At 39.4% G+C, this 20907-nt stretch overlaps 1 protein-coding gene across 4 annotated transcripts in view; it reads left to right on the top strand.

Moving 5' to 3' along the window:
• The window catches only part of fancm (FA complementation group M), a 55663-nt gene extending 34772 nt beyond the window's left edge, over nt 1-20891 (top strand). The window contains exons 15-25 of one of the 4 annotated variants that reach the window (XM_058750174.1): nt 8255-9088; nt 10579-10876; nt 11361-11434; nt 12890-12961; nt 13035-13136; nt 14212-14362; nt 14923-15029; nt 15655-16068; nt 16475-16790; nt 18637-18928; nt 20354-20891. In XM_058750174.1, the coding sequence (XP_058606157.1) occupies nt 8255-9088; nt 10579-10876; nt 11361-11434; nt 12890-12961; nt 13035-13136; nt 14212-14362; nt 14923-15029; nt 15655-16068; nt 16475-16790; nt 18637-18928; nt 20354-20465 (2772 nt within the window). In that variant the 3' untranslated portion in view covers nt 20466-20891. Of the gene's footprint in view, nt 1-8254; nt 9089-10578; nt 10877-11360; nt 11435-12889; nt 12962-13034; nt 13137-14208; nt 14363-14922; nt 15030-15654; nt 16069-16474; nt 16791-18636; nt 18929-20353 lie in introns of all 4 variants that reach the window. The other 3 variants (XM_058750172.1, XM_058750173.1, XM_058750175.1) reach the window with 3 other exon arrangements.
• The last annotated feature ends 16 nt before the right edge of the window (nt 20892-20907 follow it).

Raw genomic sequence — 20907 nt, 5'->3', positions numbered from 1 at the left:
TAGCAGAGCCATTACCCTCAGAGGTTATCGATACTCCGCTCTTTCATAATTTACCCCCTGGGGCCCATTTAATACCGGGCTTCGGTACCCATCCCTACACACACACACACACACACACACCTCTCATGTCATGATACGGATCTCAGAGTCTTAGTTGTCAGGGTGAAGAGCGTTTGAATCCGTGTTTGTAAATCTAAACAGGCTCGCTGCTTCGTTTCTGAATGCGTCACATCGGCCATTAGCTGAATTGGTTTTCAGAAATGAATCGTCTGTTTTTGTTTGATCTTGTTATCTGTATATGCCTGTGTCTCATATGAGTTGATAGAAGGCTCTCAGGAGCTCTGAATGACAGGTGCGGTGAAGTTTATCTTTCTGGTTTGTTTGAGAGTCAGTTTTCATGTGTCTGTTCAGAGAATCGACACCGAACTGAACTGCGGTGCCGTATGATACTGTATGTGTGTCTGACGGCCCGCTTGCATCTGTACTACATTCACATAAGCAGACGATGATTCATAATTCATCATCCAGCTGTCTGGACAGATCCAGGTCATTGAATCGTTTGCCAGTAGTTTACACGACTCCTGTGGAACTGAATCAGACTCTTTATTCATCATTCCACAAGTCTTAAATCAGAGAAGAAAGTCTTAAATCCATAAATTCTTGGCATTAAATGTTGCATACACTACAAAAATCTTCCTCAGTATTCCCGTCTTGTTTCCTTTTGTTTTCCTTGTCTTCATTTTAAATAAATTTTTCCGAAAACAAGACTTATTATCTTAAGTCATTTTGCTTCTCCAGTAAATCTGTCTTGATTTAAGAATCTTTAGATATTAGGACTGCAAAACAAGACTGAAATACTGAGGAAGAATAGCATTTTATTGGAGTGCGATGATAAACGTTATTTCCATATGTGACCCTGGACCACAAAACCAGTCTTAAGTGTCAATTTTTCGAGTTTTATACATCATCTAAATGCTGAATAATTAAGCTTTCCATTGATGTATGGTTTGTTAGGATCGGACAATATTTGGCTGAGATACAACTATTTGAAAATCCAAGGGTGCAAAAAAAATCTAAATATTGAGAAAATCGACTTTAAAGTTGTCCAAATGAATTCTTAGCAATGCTTACTAATCAAAAACAAAGTTTTGATATATTTACAGTAGTAAATTTATTAAAAACCTTCATGGAATATGATCTTTACTTAATATACCAATGATTTTTGGCATAAAAGAAAAATCTATCATTTTGACCCATACAGTGTATTTTTGGCCATTGTTACAAATATACCCCAGCGACTTAAGACTGGTTTTGTGGTCCAGGGTCACATATTCTAGTGATTGGGAGCAGGGATATTAATTAACCTTAAGCTATTCATTTTGTTGTTGTAAAATGAATTAAAGTAATGGAGATCGGCTGGAAGTTGTACTTTCAGTATTTTATTTTGCTAATTCAACTCATTGTGTTTCCTTCAATTTATTCCTTACATTTTCTTTACTTGGTCTCAAAAAGGTCTTTAAAAAGCCTTGAGTTCACCTTCATCAGACCCGCAGAAAGCCTGTGTGAGTTCAGGGAATCGCTTCTACACTGAAAAAAAATCATAATCACCATTAGTTTGGTCAATATTGTAATCACGATTATTTAACATGATTATGAGTGGACCATATGACCAAAATTTAATATGTGATTTATTTAAAGATAGTGATGTATATCAAATAAATATTTTCTGTAAATAAGGTTGCTTTGATATTACATTTTAGAGACCAGCAAAATTTCACAATCACAGCAGAGTACTTGAGTAACTAATATTAGTAAAAAAAAAAAAAAAGTCAAAACGCTGTCAGTAATAAAAAAAAATCAAAGGACAAATACAATAGAATAAAAAGATACAAATGAAACAAACTGCACTTGAAGGTTTTTTTAAGGCTAATGCAAGTCTAAAGTGTTCAGTTACCAGCTTACTACAGAAATTAATAATCAAATGTCAAATAAAACAGCATAGTCTTCACTGTAAGAATTAAAGTTCCTTTGTTTCTTATTAAAGCTAAAAAAAGTCCTTCAGTCAAGAGCGGTGAGTGATTTTCTCTTTGCCTTTTCTTGTTTGATTAATATTACAGGTGCAGAAGGAATATAGCCCACTGTCTCTTTAAGAGCCGCACGGATCCAATTTACTGTTACACATGTATTTTCATTCTCAACTCTTTACGTTTTCAGTGGCTATCGGCCAGTTTTCCTCATCATCAGTTTCTCTAACTTGTGGGGTTCCTCAAGGGTCCATTCTGGGGCCATTACTTTTTAATCTGTACATGCTTCCACTTGGTAATATAATTAGGAAATATAAAATCTCTCTTAATTTCTACGCTGATGATTCTCAGTTATACGTTCCATTAAAATCTAGACATTCTCTGCAGCCTCTTATGGACTGTCTAAAGTCAAGTCACCTTTATTTATATAGCGCTTTTACAATACAGATTGTGTCAAAGCACTTAACAGTATCAAATTGGAGGATAGAGTGTCAGTAATGTATAATGATAAGATTAAACACTCAATTAAACACTCAAAGGACATTAAAGTTGCCACCTGACATTTAAGAGTGCTCCGTCTATTTCGTTTTTTTAAGTAGACTTAAAACGCATCTTTATATTATGTCCTTTCCTGATTTTTAATTTATGGATTAATATTGTTATCTTGGATTTTGATTTAGTATTTTATTTTATACTTTACTGTATTTTATGATTGTTTGTACAGCACTTTGGTCAGTGTAAGCTGAATTTAAATGTGCTCTATAAATAAAATTTACTTACTTGCATTCATTTATTACATAACCGACGAGGGTTTACATGAGTAATCACTAAGCGCCACATTTGGACACATTTTTGCATGTATTTGACCATTTAGGCGCTAAAAGATGACTTAACATGTCCGTGTTCTGCTCCGTCTCTGAGCGCATCCACAGAAATCCTCCTGAGGAACAGCGCAAGTTCTCTTTCGCACTTTTAAAAACATGAATAAATCTAATACACTTCAATAAATCAAGCACATCCCATCTTGCATAAGTCACGTTACATGATTGTACTAATTTGCACGTGAAATTGGGCTTTTATGGAGGAGTGAAAGCGCACTGGTGGAAAGGGGCGCAATAATCGTTTTTTTCTCGATTTATTGTATTTTCATAATTGTTGGAGGCCGAAATCGAAACTGTATTTCGATTAATTGCACAACCCTATCAAGAGCAGATACTGTATGCACAGACAGTGATTCATGATTCATAATCAATTTATTATTGAAATTGTCATTAGTTGGTCTTAAAATGGTCTTAAAGTCTTAGATGTACCTGGAGGAAGCCTGTGATGAGAGTGACTCATGTGTGTTTGACGTCACTCTTTCCGCTCGCAGTGAATCTGAGCGTCTCTCTCTATACATGCGCTCTGTAGATGCTCTGTTATGCAACGCTTCTCAGAACGCTTACATAAGCGCTGCCAGCGGGAAGTGGGTCATGCTGAGTGACCTACATGTCCACGAGACACTGGACACGCCATTCTTTAGCGTGTCACAACAGCGACTGGAGATGCGTCTGATGGGCATCAGATACTGATCTGTTGTGTTTCTGCAGTAATCAGATTATTCACTGGAGCTGCTTGACTGGATTAGTCTCAGTAAGAGGCTCGTTTTTCAAATAAATTCTGCCTTAAAAACAGGCCATGCGGCTTCTTAAAGATGATTAATAGCTTCGATCATTTTACTATGCACATAGTTTGAGTCAGAAGCATCAGAACAAAGTATCTATTCTCCTCGGCCTGATTCCCGTCTCACATGACGCGTCACATGATGACCTCATTATGACGTTCACATACAAGACTTTTATATTTGGATTGTGAGGGATTGTATCATAAGTAGATGCTGTCGAACGTCTCACAGCTCTGAAGATCACTGGCAGACTGTGATATCAGTCGCATGATGGCTGGGGTTCGACCCGATTAGATCCTCAGCATCAGTCAGACACACAAGCCTCGTGTCAGATACAAAACCTACTGACAGCCTCAGAGTGAACTGACTGATTATTGGGGATATATATATACAGTGAGGAAAATAAGTATTTGAACACCCTGCTATTTTGCAAGTTCTCCCACTTAGAAATCATGGAGGGGTCTGAAACTGTCATCGTAGGTGCATGTCCACTGTGAGAGACATAATCTAAAAAAAAAAATCCAGAAATCACAATGTATGATTTTTTAACTATTTATTTGTATGATACAGCTGCAAATAAGTATTTGAACACCTGAGAAAATCAATGTTAATATTTGGTACAGTAGCCTTTGTTTGCAATTACAGAGGTCACACGTTTCCTGTAGTTTTTCACCAGGTTTGCACACACTGCAGGAGGGATTTTGGCCCACTCCTCCACACAGATCTTCTCTAGATCAGTCAGGTTTCTGGCCTGTCGCTGAGAAACACGGAGTTTGAGCTCCCTCCAAAGATTCTCTATTGGGTTTAGGTCTGAGACTGGCTAGGCCACGCCAGAACCTTGATATGCTTCTTACAGAGCCACTCCTTGGTTATCCTGGCTGTGTGCTTGGTCATTGTCATGTTGGAAGACCCAGCCTCGACCCATCTTCAATGCTCTAACTGAGGGAAGGAGGTTGTTCCCCAAAATCTCGCAATACATGGCCCCGGTCATCCTCTCCTTAATACAGTGCAGTCGCCCCCAAAGCATGATGCTACCACCCCCATGCTTCACAGTAGGGATGGTGTTCTTGGGATGGTACTCATCATTCTTCTTCCTCCAAACACGTTTAGTGGAATTATGACCAAAAGTTCTATTTTGGTCTCATCTGACCACATGACTTTCTCCCATGACTCCTCTGGATCATCCAAATGGTCATTGGCAAACTTAAGTCGGGCTGGACATGTGCTGGTTTAAGCAGGGGAACCTTCCGTGCCATGCATGATTTCAAACCATGACGTCTTAGTGTATTACCAACAGTAACCTTGGAAACGGTGGTCCCAGCTCTTTTCAGGTCATTGACCAGCTCCTCCCGTGTAGTTCTGGGCTGATTTCTCACCTTTCTTAGGATCATTGAGACCCCACGAGGTGAGATCTTGCATGGAGCCCCAGTCCGAGGGAGATTGACAGTCATGTTTAGCTTCTTCCATTTTCTAATGATTGCTCCAACAGTGGACCTTTTTCACCAAGCTGCTTGGCAATTTCCCGTAGCCCTTTCCAGCCTTGTGGAGGTGTACAATTTTGTCTCTAGTGTCTTTGGACAGCTCTTTGGTCTTGGCCATGTTAGTAGTTGGATTCTTACTGATTGTATGGGGTGGACAGGTGTCTTTATGCAGCTAACGACCTCAAACAGGTGCATCTAATTTAGGATAATAAATGGAGTGGAGGTGGACATTTTAAAGGCAGACTAACAGGTCTTTGAGGGTCAGAATTCTAGCTGATAGACAGGTGTTCAAATACTTATTTGCAGCTGTATCATACAAATAAATAGTTAAAAATCATACATTGTGATTTCTGGATTTTTTTTAGATTATGTCTCTCACAGTGGACATGCACCTCGATGACAATTTCAGACCCTCCATGATTTCTAAGTGGGAGAACTTGCAAAATAGCAGGGTGTTCAAATACTTATTTTCCTCACTGTATATATATATATATATATATATACACATACAGTGGGGGAAAAAATTATTTGATCCCCTGCTGATTTTGTATGTTTGTCCACTGACAAATGATCGGTCTATAATTTTAATGGTAGGTTTAGAACAGTGAGAGACAGAATAACAACAAAAAATTCCAGAACAACGCATTTAAACTAAAAAGTTAATAAATTGATTTGCATTTTAATGAGTCAAATAAGTATTTGACCCCTTCGCAAAAAAACATGAATTAGTACTTGGTGGCAATGCTTCCTCCTCCATGTGTGACGGTGGGGATGGTGTTCTTGGGGTCAGGCAGCATTCCTCCTCCTCCAAACACGGCGAGTTGAGTTGATGCCAAAGAGCTGGATTTTGGTCTCATCTGACCACAACACTTTCACCCAGTTCTCCTCTGAATCACTGGCAGACTTCAGACGGCTGTACATGTGCTTTCTTGAGCAGGGGAGCTTGCGGGCGCTGCAGGATTTCAGTCCTTCACGGCGTAGTGTGTTACCAATTGTTTTCTTGGTGACTATGGTCCCAGCTGCCTTGAGGTGATTGACGAGATCCTCCCGTGTAGTTCTGGGCTGATTCCTCAGCGTTCTCATGATCATTGAAACTCCACGAGGTGCGATCTTGCATGGAGCCCCAGTCCGAGGGAGACTGACAATTATTTTGTGTTTCTTCCATTTGTGAATAATCGCACCAACTGTTGTCACCTTCTCACCGAGCTGCTTGGCGATGGTCTTGTAGCCCATTCCAGCCTTGTGTAGGTCTACAATCCTGTCCCTGACATCCTTGGACAGCTCTATGGTCTCGGTCATGCTGGAGAGTCTGGAATCTGATTGATTGATTGCTTCTGTGGACAGGTGTCTTTTATACAGGTAACAAACTGAGACTCCCTTTAAGAGAGTGCTCCTAATCTCAGCTCCTTACCTGTATAAAAGACACCTGGGAGCCAGAAATCTTGCTGATTGATAGGGGATCAAATACTTATTTCACTCATTAAAATGCAAATCAATTTATAACTATTTTGAAATGAGTTTTTCTGGATTTTTTTGTTGTTGTTCTCTCTCTTACTGTTCAAATGAACCTACCATTAAAATTGTAGACTGATCATTTCTTTGTCAAGTGGGCAGACGTACAAAATCAGCAGGGGATCAAATAATTTTTCCCCCCACTGTATATAGAGTGTAAGATATATTGTTTGTGTGTGTATGTATATGTGTGTGTGTGTATGTGTAAATTATATTTTTACACATTTTAGAAATAAATTAACTTAATTATGAAAAAATAACGCGATTTTAAAATATTTTAACGCAGTTAGCGTACTGGCCCCGCCCCCAGATCTGTACGTCATCTTACATTTCATACAGTTGACTGTTGACAAATATGATGCAGGGCAACAACTCCATAAATGCAGTTATAATTATAATAATAATAATTAATTACATTTATATAGCGCTTTTCTGCTTTTCCAAGCACTCAAAGCTCTTTACATTGTCAGGGGGTATCTCCTCATCCACCACCAGGTTATGCCCTAAAATTCATGATATTGGTGTAAAAAATGTCCCTGTATGAGTTTTTGTCTCGTATTTATATCACACGAGCAAGGAGAGCAGTATTACACGAGTGCTGATTTTGTCCCGAATATCACGAGTTTAAATGTGATTTTAAACAACAGTTCAGTAAATAAGAAGTTGATATTTTAAACACTATTATGCTTTTGCTCAGTTTTGCAGAGAACATATTACCTTTTAAAGCCACAGCAGACTTGTGTGTCCCCGAGCAACACAGCGGCGTTTAGTTTCTAAATGAATCCGCATTTTAAACGAATCATGTGAATCAATGATTCAAAGCTCCATTCATGAAGAGAGCCGTTTACTTCATTCCTGAATGAATCAGCCGTTTGAAACGAATCAAATGAATGAGTCATAAAGACATTTACCGCCACCTGCTGGCAGATTTAGTTTCTTATTTAGAGTATCATTTCATAAAAAAATAATAATACTAATACTAATAAAAATAAAAACATTAAAGGGATAGTTTACCCCAAAAATTTTAATTCTCATGTTGTTTCAAACCTTTATTTTGTGGAACATAAAAGAAGGTATTTTGAAGACTGTTGGTAACAAAGCTGTTTTGGTTTTGACTTTCATTGTATGAACAAAAAATACTGAGATGTTACTCAAATTATTTATTTTATGTTCCATAGTTTATGTTAGGCCCTTGTGGCCTAAATGTTTGTGTAATAAATTTTATGTTGAATCAAATAAAATATTTCTTTCTAAAGCTACAATTTGTAATGTCTACTTGATACTTTCTCATTTAACACAAAAATAGCTTTAAATAATCTTTTTTGGGTATTTTCACAGTCAGATTTATTATCGATTAACAATATAATTAGATTAAAAATTATAATCAATTGGCAGGTGATTTAAAATATATATTTTTGTATTTATTAGTATTATTTGTAGATTTATATTTTTTTGTATTATTAGTATTATTTGTAATTTATATTTTTATACAAATATATCCACATATGCAGTGCAGTCACTTGTTGTGTGTGATTAATCGATTGCGTCTCATTGATGATCTTCTCTCCTCACAGGACGACTGTAGTTTTGAGTCTGATCTGCAGAAAGAGGATGTTGTTGATGGTGGAGGAACAACAAAACCAATTGCTGATGAAATCACTCGACAGAAGAAGACTAAACCAAACGCGGCTGATCGTGAGAGGAGACTCACACATGCTGACCACTGCTTAGACGAAACCCGTGAAGATCAGAGACGAGAGAACAACAGCAGATCTGTGACGTCTGCAGAAAACACAGAGAAGCGTCAGGTCACAGAAGAGCGTTTAAATCAGAGCGCCGGGGACGAGGTGGATCTGATTGATCTGTTAGAAGATCCCTGCGAGAGCTCAGATCTTCAGCACATGTTCTATCAGCCTGAACTCTGTCAGAACGTCAGTCCTAAACGCTGCCGTCACAATCTGGCAACCACAGCTTTCCAGACCATCCTCGCCAACGTCAAAGATCTCCTGTCCAGATCTCCACCCAAGAACTTTGAGTTTAATCTCCCAGAGATCAACACACACCTCAGCGATCCACCTAAAGAGTCGTTTCATGATCAGTTTCAAGTGACGTTCAGCCTGATTGCTGACGAGCCGTCGTTTATTGAAGAGGAGCATGATGTGGAACAGAAACCAGCAGGAGATGCTCTTTCTCCGGGCTGGGACCAGCTGTTTGACGACGCTGAAGAGCCGAAGGAAGACCAGGTGAGCTTGAACGAGAGCATCGACCTGTTCGGAGATGATGAAGCGTTCCTTCAGATGAGCGTTCCTGACGTCCAGACGCCAGACAGGAGCACAGGACCTGAAGGAAAGCAGCAGACTCCTGCTGACGGAAGCGGAGGATCCAAGCAGGGCTTCAGCTGCTCGCAGGTAGGGATGGAACGATTACCGGTTTGACGATAAATCATGATAAAATTCCCCACGGTTAGTATTACCGTTTCATATTTTAATTACAGTCGAGGTCAAAAGTTTACATCCCCCTTTCAGAATCTGCAAAATGTTAATTATTTTACCAAAATATGACGGATCTGCCGGGGGGTGAAAACTTTTGAACAGAATGGAGATGTGTGTATTTTTCTTATTTTGCCTAAATATCATATTTGTTTTCATTTAGTACTGCCCTTCAGAGGCTACAGAAGATAGATACATGTTTCCCAGACAACAAAATAAATAAAATTTTACCCTGATCTTCAAATTTTCTGGAGCATCAGTGAGTGTTTGAACCTTCTGTAATAGTTGCGTATGAGTCCCTCAGTTGTCCTCATTGTGAAAAGATGGATCTCAAAATCATACAGTCACTGCTGGAAAGTGTTAAAATACACAAAAATGCTGAAAAACCAAAGAATTTGTGGGAGCTGAAGGATTTTTCTGAAGAACAGCAGGCAGTTTAACTGTTCAGGACAAACAAGAGACTCATGAACAACTATCACTAAACAAAAACAGCTGTGGATCATTCAGGTAACAACACAGTATTAAGAATCAAGGGGATGTAAACTTGAACGGGGTAATTTTTTTATAAATTCAACTATTTTCTCTTGTGGACTATGTGTGAACATCTTTTATGTGAAATCTTTTTATGGTCAATACTAAATAAACAATAACATGCATTTTGTATGATCCCTCTTATTTTGGTAAAATAATTCACATTTTGCAGATTCTGAAAGGGGGGTGTAAACTTTTGACCTCAACTGTATCATTAAAACTGTATTTGATTACCGCGATTTGAACAACGGAGGATAAATAAATACTGTCCAGCATAAAGCAGTTTTTAGTAACAGTCTCATGCAGTGCACGGCAGCGGAGTAGTGTAGTTCTGTGTGAAAACATGTCGGAAAAGCTGGGAGGTTTTAAAAGAGTGCTAAGAGAATTATGCAAATGAATACATGAATTATATGAATGTACCTCTGAAGGTTCTTACTGTCTTCAGAAAAGATTTGATGGCATTTTGTTTTCATCTTCGCTCCATGTAATACCTAATAAAGTAGTGTTTTAATCGTAATGCTGCTTTGTTCACGGAGTTTACGGTAAACTGTAATTCTGCTGCTCCATCAGCGCCACCTGCTGTCAGAGACTGGATTTACACAGACTTACATTCACATTCAGCCTGTGAGCAGACTCCGTCCAGACAAAAACGGACCAAATCTGCATGCCCTGCTTTAATTTATGACCGGTTGATGAAAAACAAGCTTATGTGGATTCTACACTTTATTTGTTGTTTGTTGATTTTAAATATAAAATTTGAAGTGATTTATGTGTCAGTACTTTTTGAACATTTCCAGCACATTTTAACAATACCGTGATAGTTTTGGTCGTTATAGTCGTGATAAGAAATTTTCATGCCGTTACATCTCTACTCGCAGGACTTCTTTGTCAACTTTGAGCTGGGCTTTGACTCTGAGGAGGAGGAACCGACTGATCCGGGAGCAGCAGACGCCAGTGCATCAGCTGTGAAAGCATCTCCGGTCAGAGGAAACCCGGTGCTCTTGAGATCTGAGCGATCGCTGCGGGTCTCAGATCAGTGGATGACGAGACCCAGCGCTTCCACACCAAACCACACGATCCTGCCTCGTCTGGGCCGAAGAGCAGAAGATCAGCTGCGCTCGCGTCCATCAGCGCTCAGATCCTCACAGAAGACGCCTCAGCGGCCCTCATGCGCAGGTTTACAAGCTTTCCTCGTACAGTTATAACATGTGACCCTGCAGCACAGCTATATTTGTAGCAATAGCCAACAATACGTTGTATGGTTCAAAATTATACATTTTTCTTTTATGCCAAAAATCATTAGGATATTAAGTACAGATCATGTTCCATGAAGATATTTAGTGAATTTCCTACTGTAAATATATCAAAACTTCATTTTTGATTAGTAATATGCATTGCTAAGAACTTCATCTGAACAACTTTAAAGGTGATTTTCTCATATTTTGATTTTTTTGCACCCTCAGATTCCAGATTTTCAAATAGTTGTATCTCAGACAAATATTGTCCAACAAACCATACATCAATGGAAAGATTATTTATGTATAAATCTCAGTTTCTAAAAATTGACCCTTATGACTGGTTTTGTGATCCAGGGTCACATATCAGTATTCATACAGTGATGTTTTAAGACAGACTGTAAGTGTGTGTGTGTGTGTTTCAGGCGTGTTGAGCAGTGGCAGCGAGGATGAGACGAATCTGAGGACTCATAAAGTCAATCCGATGTTTTCTCCAGAGGTCAGATTTGTCGTGTGACTCTAGCTATGTTTCCATCCAGTGATCTGATTATGCACATTTTGGAATATCACATAAAAAACCCTGGATGTAAATGCCAAGATGTGCATTAAAGAAAAAACATGCAGTCAATTGAGGTGGATTATTTTTTATTTTATTAAAAAAAACGTGCTCTTAAACTATGATGGAAACACATTTACCAAATACGTCTTTATTTTTAGATTTTTTATATATTAACATAATTTTACTTAAAGTTGTTGTAATTGTGTTAACGTATTTTTGTCTTTATTTATTTTTTATTATGTCTATATAGTTTTTATTGTTTTCAGTTTTATTACTGAATCTGTTAACCTAAAAAAAATTAAACCAAGTGAAAATGAAATGTTTCCTTGGAAACTAGCTGAAATAAGTTAAAGTTTAATTAAAGTTTTAGTTAACTATAATAACCCTGATCCGAATGCAAGATAACATGACAGTAGGGCTGAGCGATTTCATATCAGTCGATATCAATAATTATCACGATAAATGTTGGATCTTTATTTCTTTCAAGTTTAAAACTATATGGTTTAAATGTATTTGTATGTAAAACAGTAGTCTAAAAACATTTAGTATACATGCACACATGCTATTGCTTAATCACAAATCAATTCTGTAATTATATTCCAATACACTTCATGTCTACATTAATAATATAATAAAATTCAATACAAATACCCACATTTCTGCCACAATACCACAGTGCGGTTAGTGTTACTACAGTAAATCCATGGTAAATGATGGTGATTTATAGATTGAAAAGCCTTCTGACTGTATCATTGCACACATTGTTTCTGCGGTTGCTGTTTGTTCTGCTTTAAGCTAGTTTAAATCACTAGTTATTTGTGTTCTTCGCTGAATGCAAGCGCTTCACACTGGATCACAGCGCTGTTACTCATCAGCGAGTAACACATCTGCTCTAGTCAAGCTCGCAACCGCTGCGCTGTCGTTTGAACTTTGAGGATAAACGCTTCGTGTGACCCGCTTCAAATGAGTCGCGCTGTTTCGTTCCGCTTTTAGTGCATAAATATTATATAAAACATTTATCAGACTCTGCATCTCGTTTTATCGAGGAAAATTGTATCGCGATAATTATTGTTATCGATTTATCGCCCAGCCCTACATGACAGTGTTTATTTCTTTTCATCTGCATGCCCTTCGTTATTTATTATGTAGGAAAAACAACAACAACAGCAGCTTCTTATTATTTTATTATTGATACTTTGTGCCAGTTTCCCAGGAAGTGACAGTTTTGTTCTCTTGAACACATGAGATGGAAACAATTTTATGCAATATTCCAAATTAAATTTGCAACTATAGATGGAAACAGCAAGTTTTTTTTTCGATCTAGAAGTGATGGCAAAAACATGTAGTACTAAATGCTTCATGTGTTTAAGTGTGTGTGTGTGTGTGTTCCTGCAGCAGTCCAAGACCAGCAGTGATGTTGATTCTCCTGTTCAAGCTTGTCGGAAACGTGCGGCTGCATTAAACACGGTACGGCTGCTCACACTGCATGTGTTCGCTGTGCTTTAGCCATCGAGTAATTTACTCTCTGTCTGTTCTTCAGTCTGAGGACAGTGATGGAGGTCTGCTGTCAGATGAAGATTTTCAGGGCGTCTCCCTTCATCAGCCCAGAACCGTGGAGCCGCGTCACGTCAGGAAGCCTCATGTATGTTAAGTCAAGTCACCATTATTTATACAGCGCTTTTTACAATGCAGATTGTGTCAAAGCAGCTTTACAGTATTAAACAGGGAAATAGTGTGTCGTTCTCCGCTGACCAGACGAGACCAGCAGTTTAATTCTAGGCTGCAGCAGAGTCAGATTGTGCAGAGGACTCGTCTGGTTCCCGAGGTCTTGTCCTGATGGCTGTCTGGGAGACGAGGTCTTCACTGGGGATCAGTCTCTGGGCTCATCTAGTTGTCCTGACGTTCAGGGCTGTAGAGGTCATCTCTAGGTGCTGATCCACCATCTGATCTGGATCGGATGGCTACGGTGACCTCGGTATAAGAAAGAAACAGACTAATATTAGCGTAGATGCCATTCTACTTACGATGTAACGAGTATATCGTGTGTTATGGGGAGTGTTCCCGGTTCCGGTTGATCTAATTAATGCAGCCTAACAATCCTTTAACGGATTTGAATAATAGAAGCGTATTAATGTGTTATGTGTAAGCCAGGCTAAAGAGATGGGTCTTTAATCTAGATTTAAACTGACAGAGTGTGTCTGCCTCCCGAACAGTGTTAGGTAGACTGTTCCAGAGTTTGGGTGCTAAATAGGAAAAGGATCTGCCGCCCGCAGTCGATTTTGATATTCTAGGTATTATCAAACGGCCAGAGTTTTGAGAACGCAGTGGACGTGGAGGACTATAATGCGATAAGAGCTCGCTCAAGTACTGAGGAGCGAAGGCATTCAGGGCTTTATAAGTAATTAACAAGATTTTAAAATCTATACAATGTTTGATAGGGAGCCAGTGCAGTGTTGACAGAACCGGGCTAATATGGTCATATTTCCTGGTTCTAGTAAGGACTCTAGCTGCTGCATTTTGGACCAACTGTAGTTTGTTGATCAAGCGTGCAGAACAACCACCCAATAAAGCATTACAATAGTCTAACCTTGAGGTCATAAACAGATGAATTAGTATTTCTGCATTTGATATTAAGAGCATAGGTCGCAATTTAGATATATTTTTGAGATTTACAAATGCAAATACGTCACATGATGCGCCGCTGTGTCTTCTAGAAGGTCCATCGCGAGGGACGGCTGTTTCTGGATGAGGAGGCCGAGCTCTCTGAAGATGAAGATGTTTCCTCAGATGAAGATGAAGGAGATGAACAGAGCCACTCGCTGCAGGGGTTCGTGGTGAACACAACTCAATGCTCTCAGGGTCTGAACGGTGAGATTCACTGCTTCTCCATCCGAACCTCCACAAACACCACCACCGTATTCAACAAGGATACATTAAACTGATCAAAACTGCAATAAAAACATTTATGATGTTACAGAAGATTTCTGTTTCAAATAAATGCTGTTCTTTTGAACTTTCTGCTCGTCTGTGAATCCTGAAAAATAAAATGCATCACAGTTTCTACTAAAATATTGTGCAGCACGACTGTTTTCAACATTGATAATAATCAGAAATGTTTGTTGAGCAGCAAATCAGTATATTAGAATGATTTCTGAAGATCATGTGACACTGAAGACTGCAGTAATGATGCTGAAAATACAGAAATAAATTACAGTTTAACACATATTCACAGAGAAAACAGTTATTTTAAATTAGAATAATATTTCACTGTTTTACTGGGTTTATTTTATCAAATAAATGCAGCCTTGGTGAACATTAACCCCAAACTTTTGAATGTTTTTAATCTCTCCCTGTAATAAATGTGCTTCTCAGATGAAATATTAAGTGAGATTTATTTTAATTTCTGTGTGTCATCTTCTCCTCGTCAGACTCTGAGATGCAGGCGTTCTATCTGAAGTCTGTGAGGAGTCCAGCGCTGCAGAACCGGGTCCGAATGACGTTTAAACCCAAACATAACGTGGATATCTTCTCACAGGTGAGCATGAGTCGCTTCATTAAGGATCTTGAGACTCTCAAACATCAGCTGTTGAAAACACACCATGACAATCATCATATCTCGTTTTAGTTTGTCATTAGCTATGTTTCCATCCAAAGATTCGAGTTTAACTTACTGTACGCGCAAAACTAGAATATCGCATAAAACATTTGCGAATTAAAGCACCGTTTCCATCCAACGAGTCAAAGAGAACAAAATCATCACGTCCTGATAAACTGGCACTAAATATCTCTAAGAAAAGTAGGAGAAGCCACTGAATATAATAATGTTCATATATGATGAATGACTTATGCTCAGAGCGAGCAGACGGCACAATAAATGCTGTCACTGCTTTCTGAGGCGGATGTCTGTTATTTGGGAGCATGATCGTTTAAGACAATTATACAGAAATATATTGATTACAGACTTTGCTCAGACATTTCAGAACGACCCAAACAACATTTCAGATGCTGTGAACGAGATCGGTCCCCAATTATCCCGTCTCATAGCACAGACTCACATGACTTTTTCAATGTGCATGGAGGAATTTATTCAATGTTTTCATCATAGTTCATGTGCATTTTTTCAAACACGAGACTCTGTGTTTGTGCTGCCGGTGCTTCAGATCCCAGAACAAGACGAGACGTACGGCGAGGACAGCTTTGTGGTTGATGGGAGTGAGGATGAGGAGGATGAGAGCGGCGGTGATGAAGAGCCTGTGGAGGTGATCCATGAAGACTCGTACGTCGACGGGAGGAAACAGTACGCCACGCGCCGCAGAGTCCAGATCCGACAGATCCGAGCGGAGAACAGAGGAGTCCTGTCAGAGAAGGACGGGAAGAGCAAGCGCTCGCGGATCATCCGGCTCCAGGACTCCAGCGAGGAGGAGGAGGAGGAAGAGCAGACCGTCTCTGTGTTTAAAGTGCCGCAGCGTCTCCAGAGCGTCTCCAGACCGGCGGAGCGAGACGACAGGAAGCGGCAGAGACTCAGCGATCAGGCGGCGCTGTCAGAGGAGCTCGACTTCCTCCCGGAGAGACCGGTGAGGATCACATGATCTCACAGCAGCTCTGTTCCCAGATCAGTGTTTGAATTAAAGGTGTAACCTAACTAGGGCTGGTCAATATGGAAAAATAAAATGTTATTTATTTTTTTATTGATTTATTTTATCAGAACGTGTGCCCAACTCAAGATAACGATTTTGATATTTTACTAGTAAAAAAAAAAAAAGTAATTAAAACATTATTCAAGTATTTTTCTCTTTCATATATTTACGAAAAAAAGGAAGTTCTGTTCCAAGTGCAGCACGTATGAGGTTCAACTTTAGTTTTCATCTTTTCTGCAAACTTGTCTTAAACGTATCATAGCTGATTTGCACACGGTTCAAGCGCTCCTGGCGTCACGAGTTGATCTCAGGTGTCTGATGGGTGTTGTGTTCCCGTCTGCAGGGGACTGCAGTGACTGCGCAGACGCAGATCCCGCCGGCCGCAGACGCTCCTCTGAGAGTGCTAGTGGACAGCCGCTGCATCAGCGGGGGGTCAGAGGTCGTGTCCCGTCTGCGTCTGCGACACGGCCTGCAGGTTCACGTCTGCTCTCTGATCAGCTCAGACTTCATCGTGAGCAACCGCATGGCTGTGGAGCGGCAGAGCGAGTCCGAGCTCGCCGGCGTCCAGAACCGCAAACGGCTGCAGGACCGAATGCAGCGGCTGCAGGCGACGTTTGAGCGCGTGTGTCTGATCATCGAGAGAGACCGCGCCAAACCCGGTGAGAACCACCAATGCTCACACCATCAGAACCACTTAAAGCATGACATAACTTCAATATCTATTTTCTAAATGCATGTTTTCAATCTTATTGTGAAAGTTTCATCCATGCATCCTTTTTTTTTCCTTAATTTTAGGGATATATCAAATATCAAAATCTCACGATACGATAATATCACGATATGAAGCCCACAATACAATATTTATTGCAATATTAAATTTTTTTTTTTTTTTTTTTTTGACATTTTAAAGTTAAATTATTCTATCTAATGGCACTTCCAAATTAAGAGCTCCAACCCATGAAGACTTCAGTCAGAAAAAAGTCAGTGAATTGACTTGTAGCTGAACTTTAAAAGGGGACTCAAGCCTCTTTTTATTTGTGATATAATGTCTCGGTCTAAATTACACTCTCACTGGTGTTTTAGGAAGACAAACAAATTAGAATATTACATTAATAACAACAATGACAGTAATAGCCATACATTGTAAAACAATTGCCCTGTGAAATAAATGAATATTTCATAGGTATATTATTTTTGCTTTACACTACAGCAGGGAAATTACTGTACTACTTTCCTAATTTCTACACTTGAGAGAAATATTTTGAATTTAAACTCATTTAAACCGCTAGCTGTCAGGATACATGCTGCACTTTAAGCTTTTATTTTGAAGGAAAACTCCAGCTTCAGTGAAAACAGGCACAAAAACACGTCTCACTGCAAATCTAGTGAAATGCTGTAATCATCTGCCGCTGAAATAAAGCAGAACTGGTGGCTGCTGCGTCCCAAACGTGCTAAACTCACAGAACGTGAAATAAACGAGCTGCATTCATTCAGTGTGAACGGAGACGGTTTGAGTTCGTTTGACAGATTCTGTGCCAAAGCATAACAACCCAAAACACAACTTTAAAGACCTTTTATGTTAGAATAAATAGTTCAAATATATTTTAAAAACTACACTTTTTGCCCAGAAGACCTATCGTTTCATATCGTCATGTGACCACGATAATATCGAGACACGTTTGCTATCGCGATATCACGATATTGATATCATAACATCCTTTTAATCAAAATGTCATAACAGTGAAATATCAGGTTTCTCTCTGGCGACATATGCAGTTTTTCTCCAATCATTTAACGCCCTTTCTTACAATCCAATGCAAACTCATTCAGATTCGCCACGCACACGTCTCAACTGATGCACAAATCAAATCCGCTTCACATTTCTTCTCGTTTGTTAATCTGTTACACTCTGATGTACGTCACAATATAGAAAAAAAGATCTTTGCATTATAATTTCTTTGCGTTGTAACTTTAAATGACTAATGAAATGAGAGAAAACATCATACACAATCTCACCACTGCAGTGAATGGGTGCCGTCAGAATGAGAGTCCAAACAGCTGATAAAAACATCACAATCATCCACAGCAGTCCAGTCCATCAGTGAACATCTGGAGAAGACACAAGCTGAGACAGATCCAGCATTAAGACGTTTTTAATGTCTAAAATATGAGTCCATAATCCATAATAACGCTTCCTCCAGTGAAAAAGTGTTCTGGTCTGAATCAGGAGAGAAATCTGCAGATCAAGCAGCGTTTACAAGACAAAACAGCTCTAAACTAATATGTGGCTGGATTTTGATGCGAGAGACGACAGGAGACGCAGTTTTTCACTGCAGGAAGCGTTATTATGGATTATGAAAAACGTCTCAGTGATGGATTTGTTTCTCATAAACACAGCTTTTGGCTTAAAACGGTCCCATCTTTCTTTCTTTGGACTGTCTGAGTGTTTCTGTGTCGTTTGAATGTTCTGATGAGGTGACGTCGGTATCGGTCTGTTGTTCTCAGGCGAGACGGTGCGAGTGTTTCAGCGCAGCCGCTGTTACGACGGGACGCTGGCGGCGCTGGTGAAGGCCGGTGTGAGGCTGCTGGTCAGCAGCGGTCCAGACGACACCGCCGCTCTACTGACCGAGCTCACGCAGGTGGAGCGGAGGAAAGGTCAGGCCATCGCCGTGCCCCTAGAGGTCAAAGGTCACCGGCAGCAGGCTCTCCAGTTCTACCTGACGCTGCCTCACGTGAGCTACGTCAGCGCGCTGAACATGTGCCATCACTTCAGCTCCGTCGGTCACATGATCAACAGGTGCGCTCATTCACACCTTTACTAATGTGAGGCAGGGCCGTAACCACCATAGTCCCCCCAATATCTGAAACTCCTGCTCTGATCTGCTGCTCTCATTACGCCGCGCTCTGTTTTATAGGACGACAAAAAGGTTTAAAAGTGATATTTTCCTCCTGGCCTGCTCAGCGGGCGAACGGCGATTTTACACACAGCCTGTCTATGTGAGAGAATCTCGTGGAGAAATCAAAACAAATGAACACAACTGCACAACGAAACATAAAAATGTAACTTAGTTTTTATATTTATAACACACAGCCTAGTTAAGCAACATGACACGACCAAGAGAGGGAAGTTCCCTGAAAACCACGATTGCAAATTTGACATTTTATTAGACTATATTAGATTATAACTTTTAAGAGTTAAAACGAGAAGTTAATATACATTTTAGTTCAATATTTGAATTTGAGTTTATTAAAAGGATATATTGTCGACGTTGACTGGTTTTGCTCCATTTGTTTAATGAAAATATCCAAACAAAGGTCACAGCAGAACGGTCAACGTGTCTCTGAGCAGCACACAGCGGTGTTTTGTTAATGAATGATTCACGTTTTTGAATTGTGAATCATCTGAGTCAATGATTCAGTGGTTCATTCATCAGTGTAAATGCATTCGTGCTGTATTTCAGCGACGCTGAGCTGTCTGTGTAAAGCATCTGAATGCTGCTCCAGTCACTTCAGTTTCTTCTGCAGTGGAAAGATCGGTTTTGTAGATACTGATTTCATTTGATTGGTAACAGCCCTATATTATCTTATTATATTAAGTGAAATTATTAATAAAATTTTAAGAATTTGATATGAAAGATGATGCATGCATATAATACGGTTAGGGAAAAATGCCCTTTAAATAGGTCAAAAATGACCTGGAAATCAATTTAAATACATTTTTGATAATATTATGTATATGTGTGTTTGTGTGTGTGTGACCCTGCCGCACAGAAGCAGTCATAAGCAGCTCAGGTATATTTGTAGCAATAGCCAACAATACATTGTATGGGTCAAAATTATACATTTTCTTTTATGCCAAAAATCATTAGGATATTAAGTAAAGATCATGTTCCATGAAGATATTTAGTAAATTTCCTACCGTAAATATATCAAAACTTCATTTTTGATTAGTAATATGCATTGCTAAGAACTTCATTTGAACAACTTTAAAGGTGATTTTCTCAATATTTAGATTTTTTTGCACCCTCAGATTCCAGATTTTCAAATATTGTCCAAACCATACATCAAGGGAAAGATTATTTATTCAGATGATGTATAAATCTCAATTTAAAAAGATTGCCCCTTATGACTGGTTTTGTGGTCCAGGGTCACATATAAAGTTGGTCCCCGCTAATGTTCAAGACGTGGTTACGGTCTTGACGTGATGTCTGTTGTGTTTCAGTTCGGTGGAGGAGCTGCAGGCGTCTGCGCACACGAGCCGCTCCAGAGCCGAGGACGTTTACCGCTGTCTGCGCTACAGCTGCGATTCAGCGCTCATGACTAACCAGCTCTAACTTATACTCAGCACTTTAATGCATTATGAAATATGGATTTATTTTTTATGAATAATCAGGATTATATCGTCCCTTTATGTGACGTAAATGTTTTCCGTTTAGGGAAGTTCTGCACATCAGATTATGAATGTTGCCGTTACGGTAATTCTGAAGTATTTATGTTTACAGGTAATAGAGACTCTGTGTGAGCAGGAACTGCTTTGAGAAATAAAAGAGCTTCATCTTTTTAATAATCTCGTCTCAGTGTGTTTGAGGTCATCAGGTTTGTTTGTGGTTTAGAGCCACTAGAGGCTGCTCTTCTCCGCTGAACCTTCATCACGGCTCTGATCCTCCTCTCCATCATATATCTGTCAGTAATCAGCTGATAATGACTGTAAATTATGATGGACACACACTCTTTTTTTTGTTTAGTTTTTTTACCCTCAGACTACAATTCTTTCCA

This window comes from Onychostoma macrolepis, chromosome 17 (assembly GCF_012432095.1).
Source record: "Onychostoma macrolepis isolate SWU-2019 chromosome 17, ASM1243209v1, whole genome shotgun sequence".
Taxonomy (NCBI): Eukaryota; Metazoa; Chordata; class Actinopteri; order Cypriniformes; family Cyprinidae; genus Onychostoma; species Onychostoma macrolepis.
The sequence above is the reverse complement of the archived record's forward strand: the minus strand, read 5'-3'. Positions and strand labels throughout refer to the sequence as shown.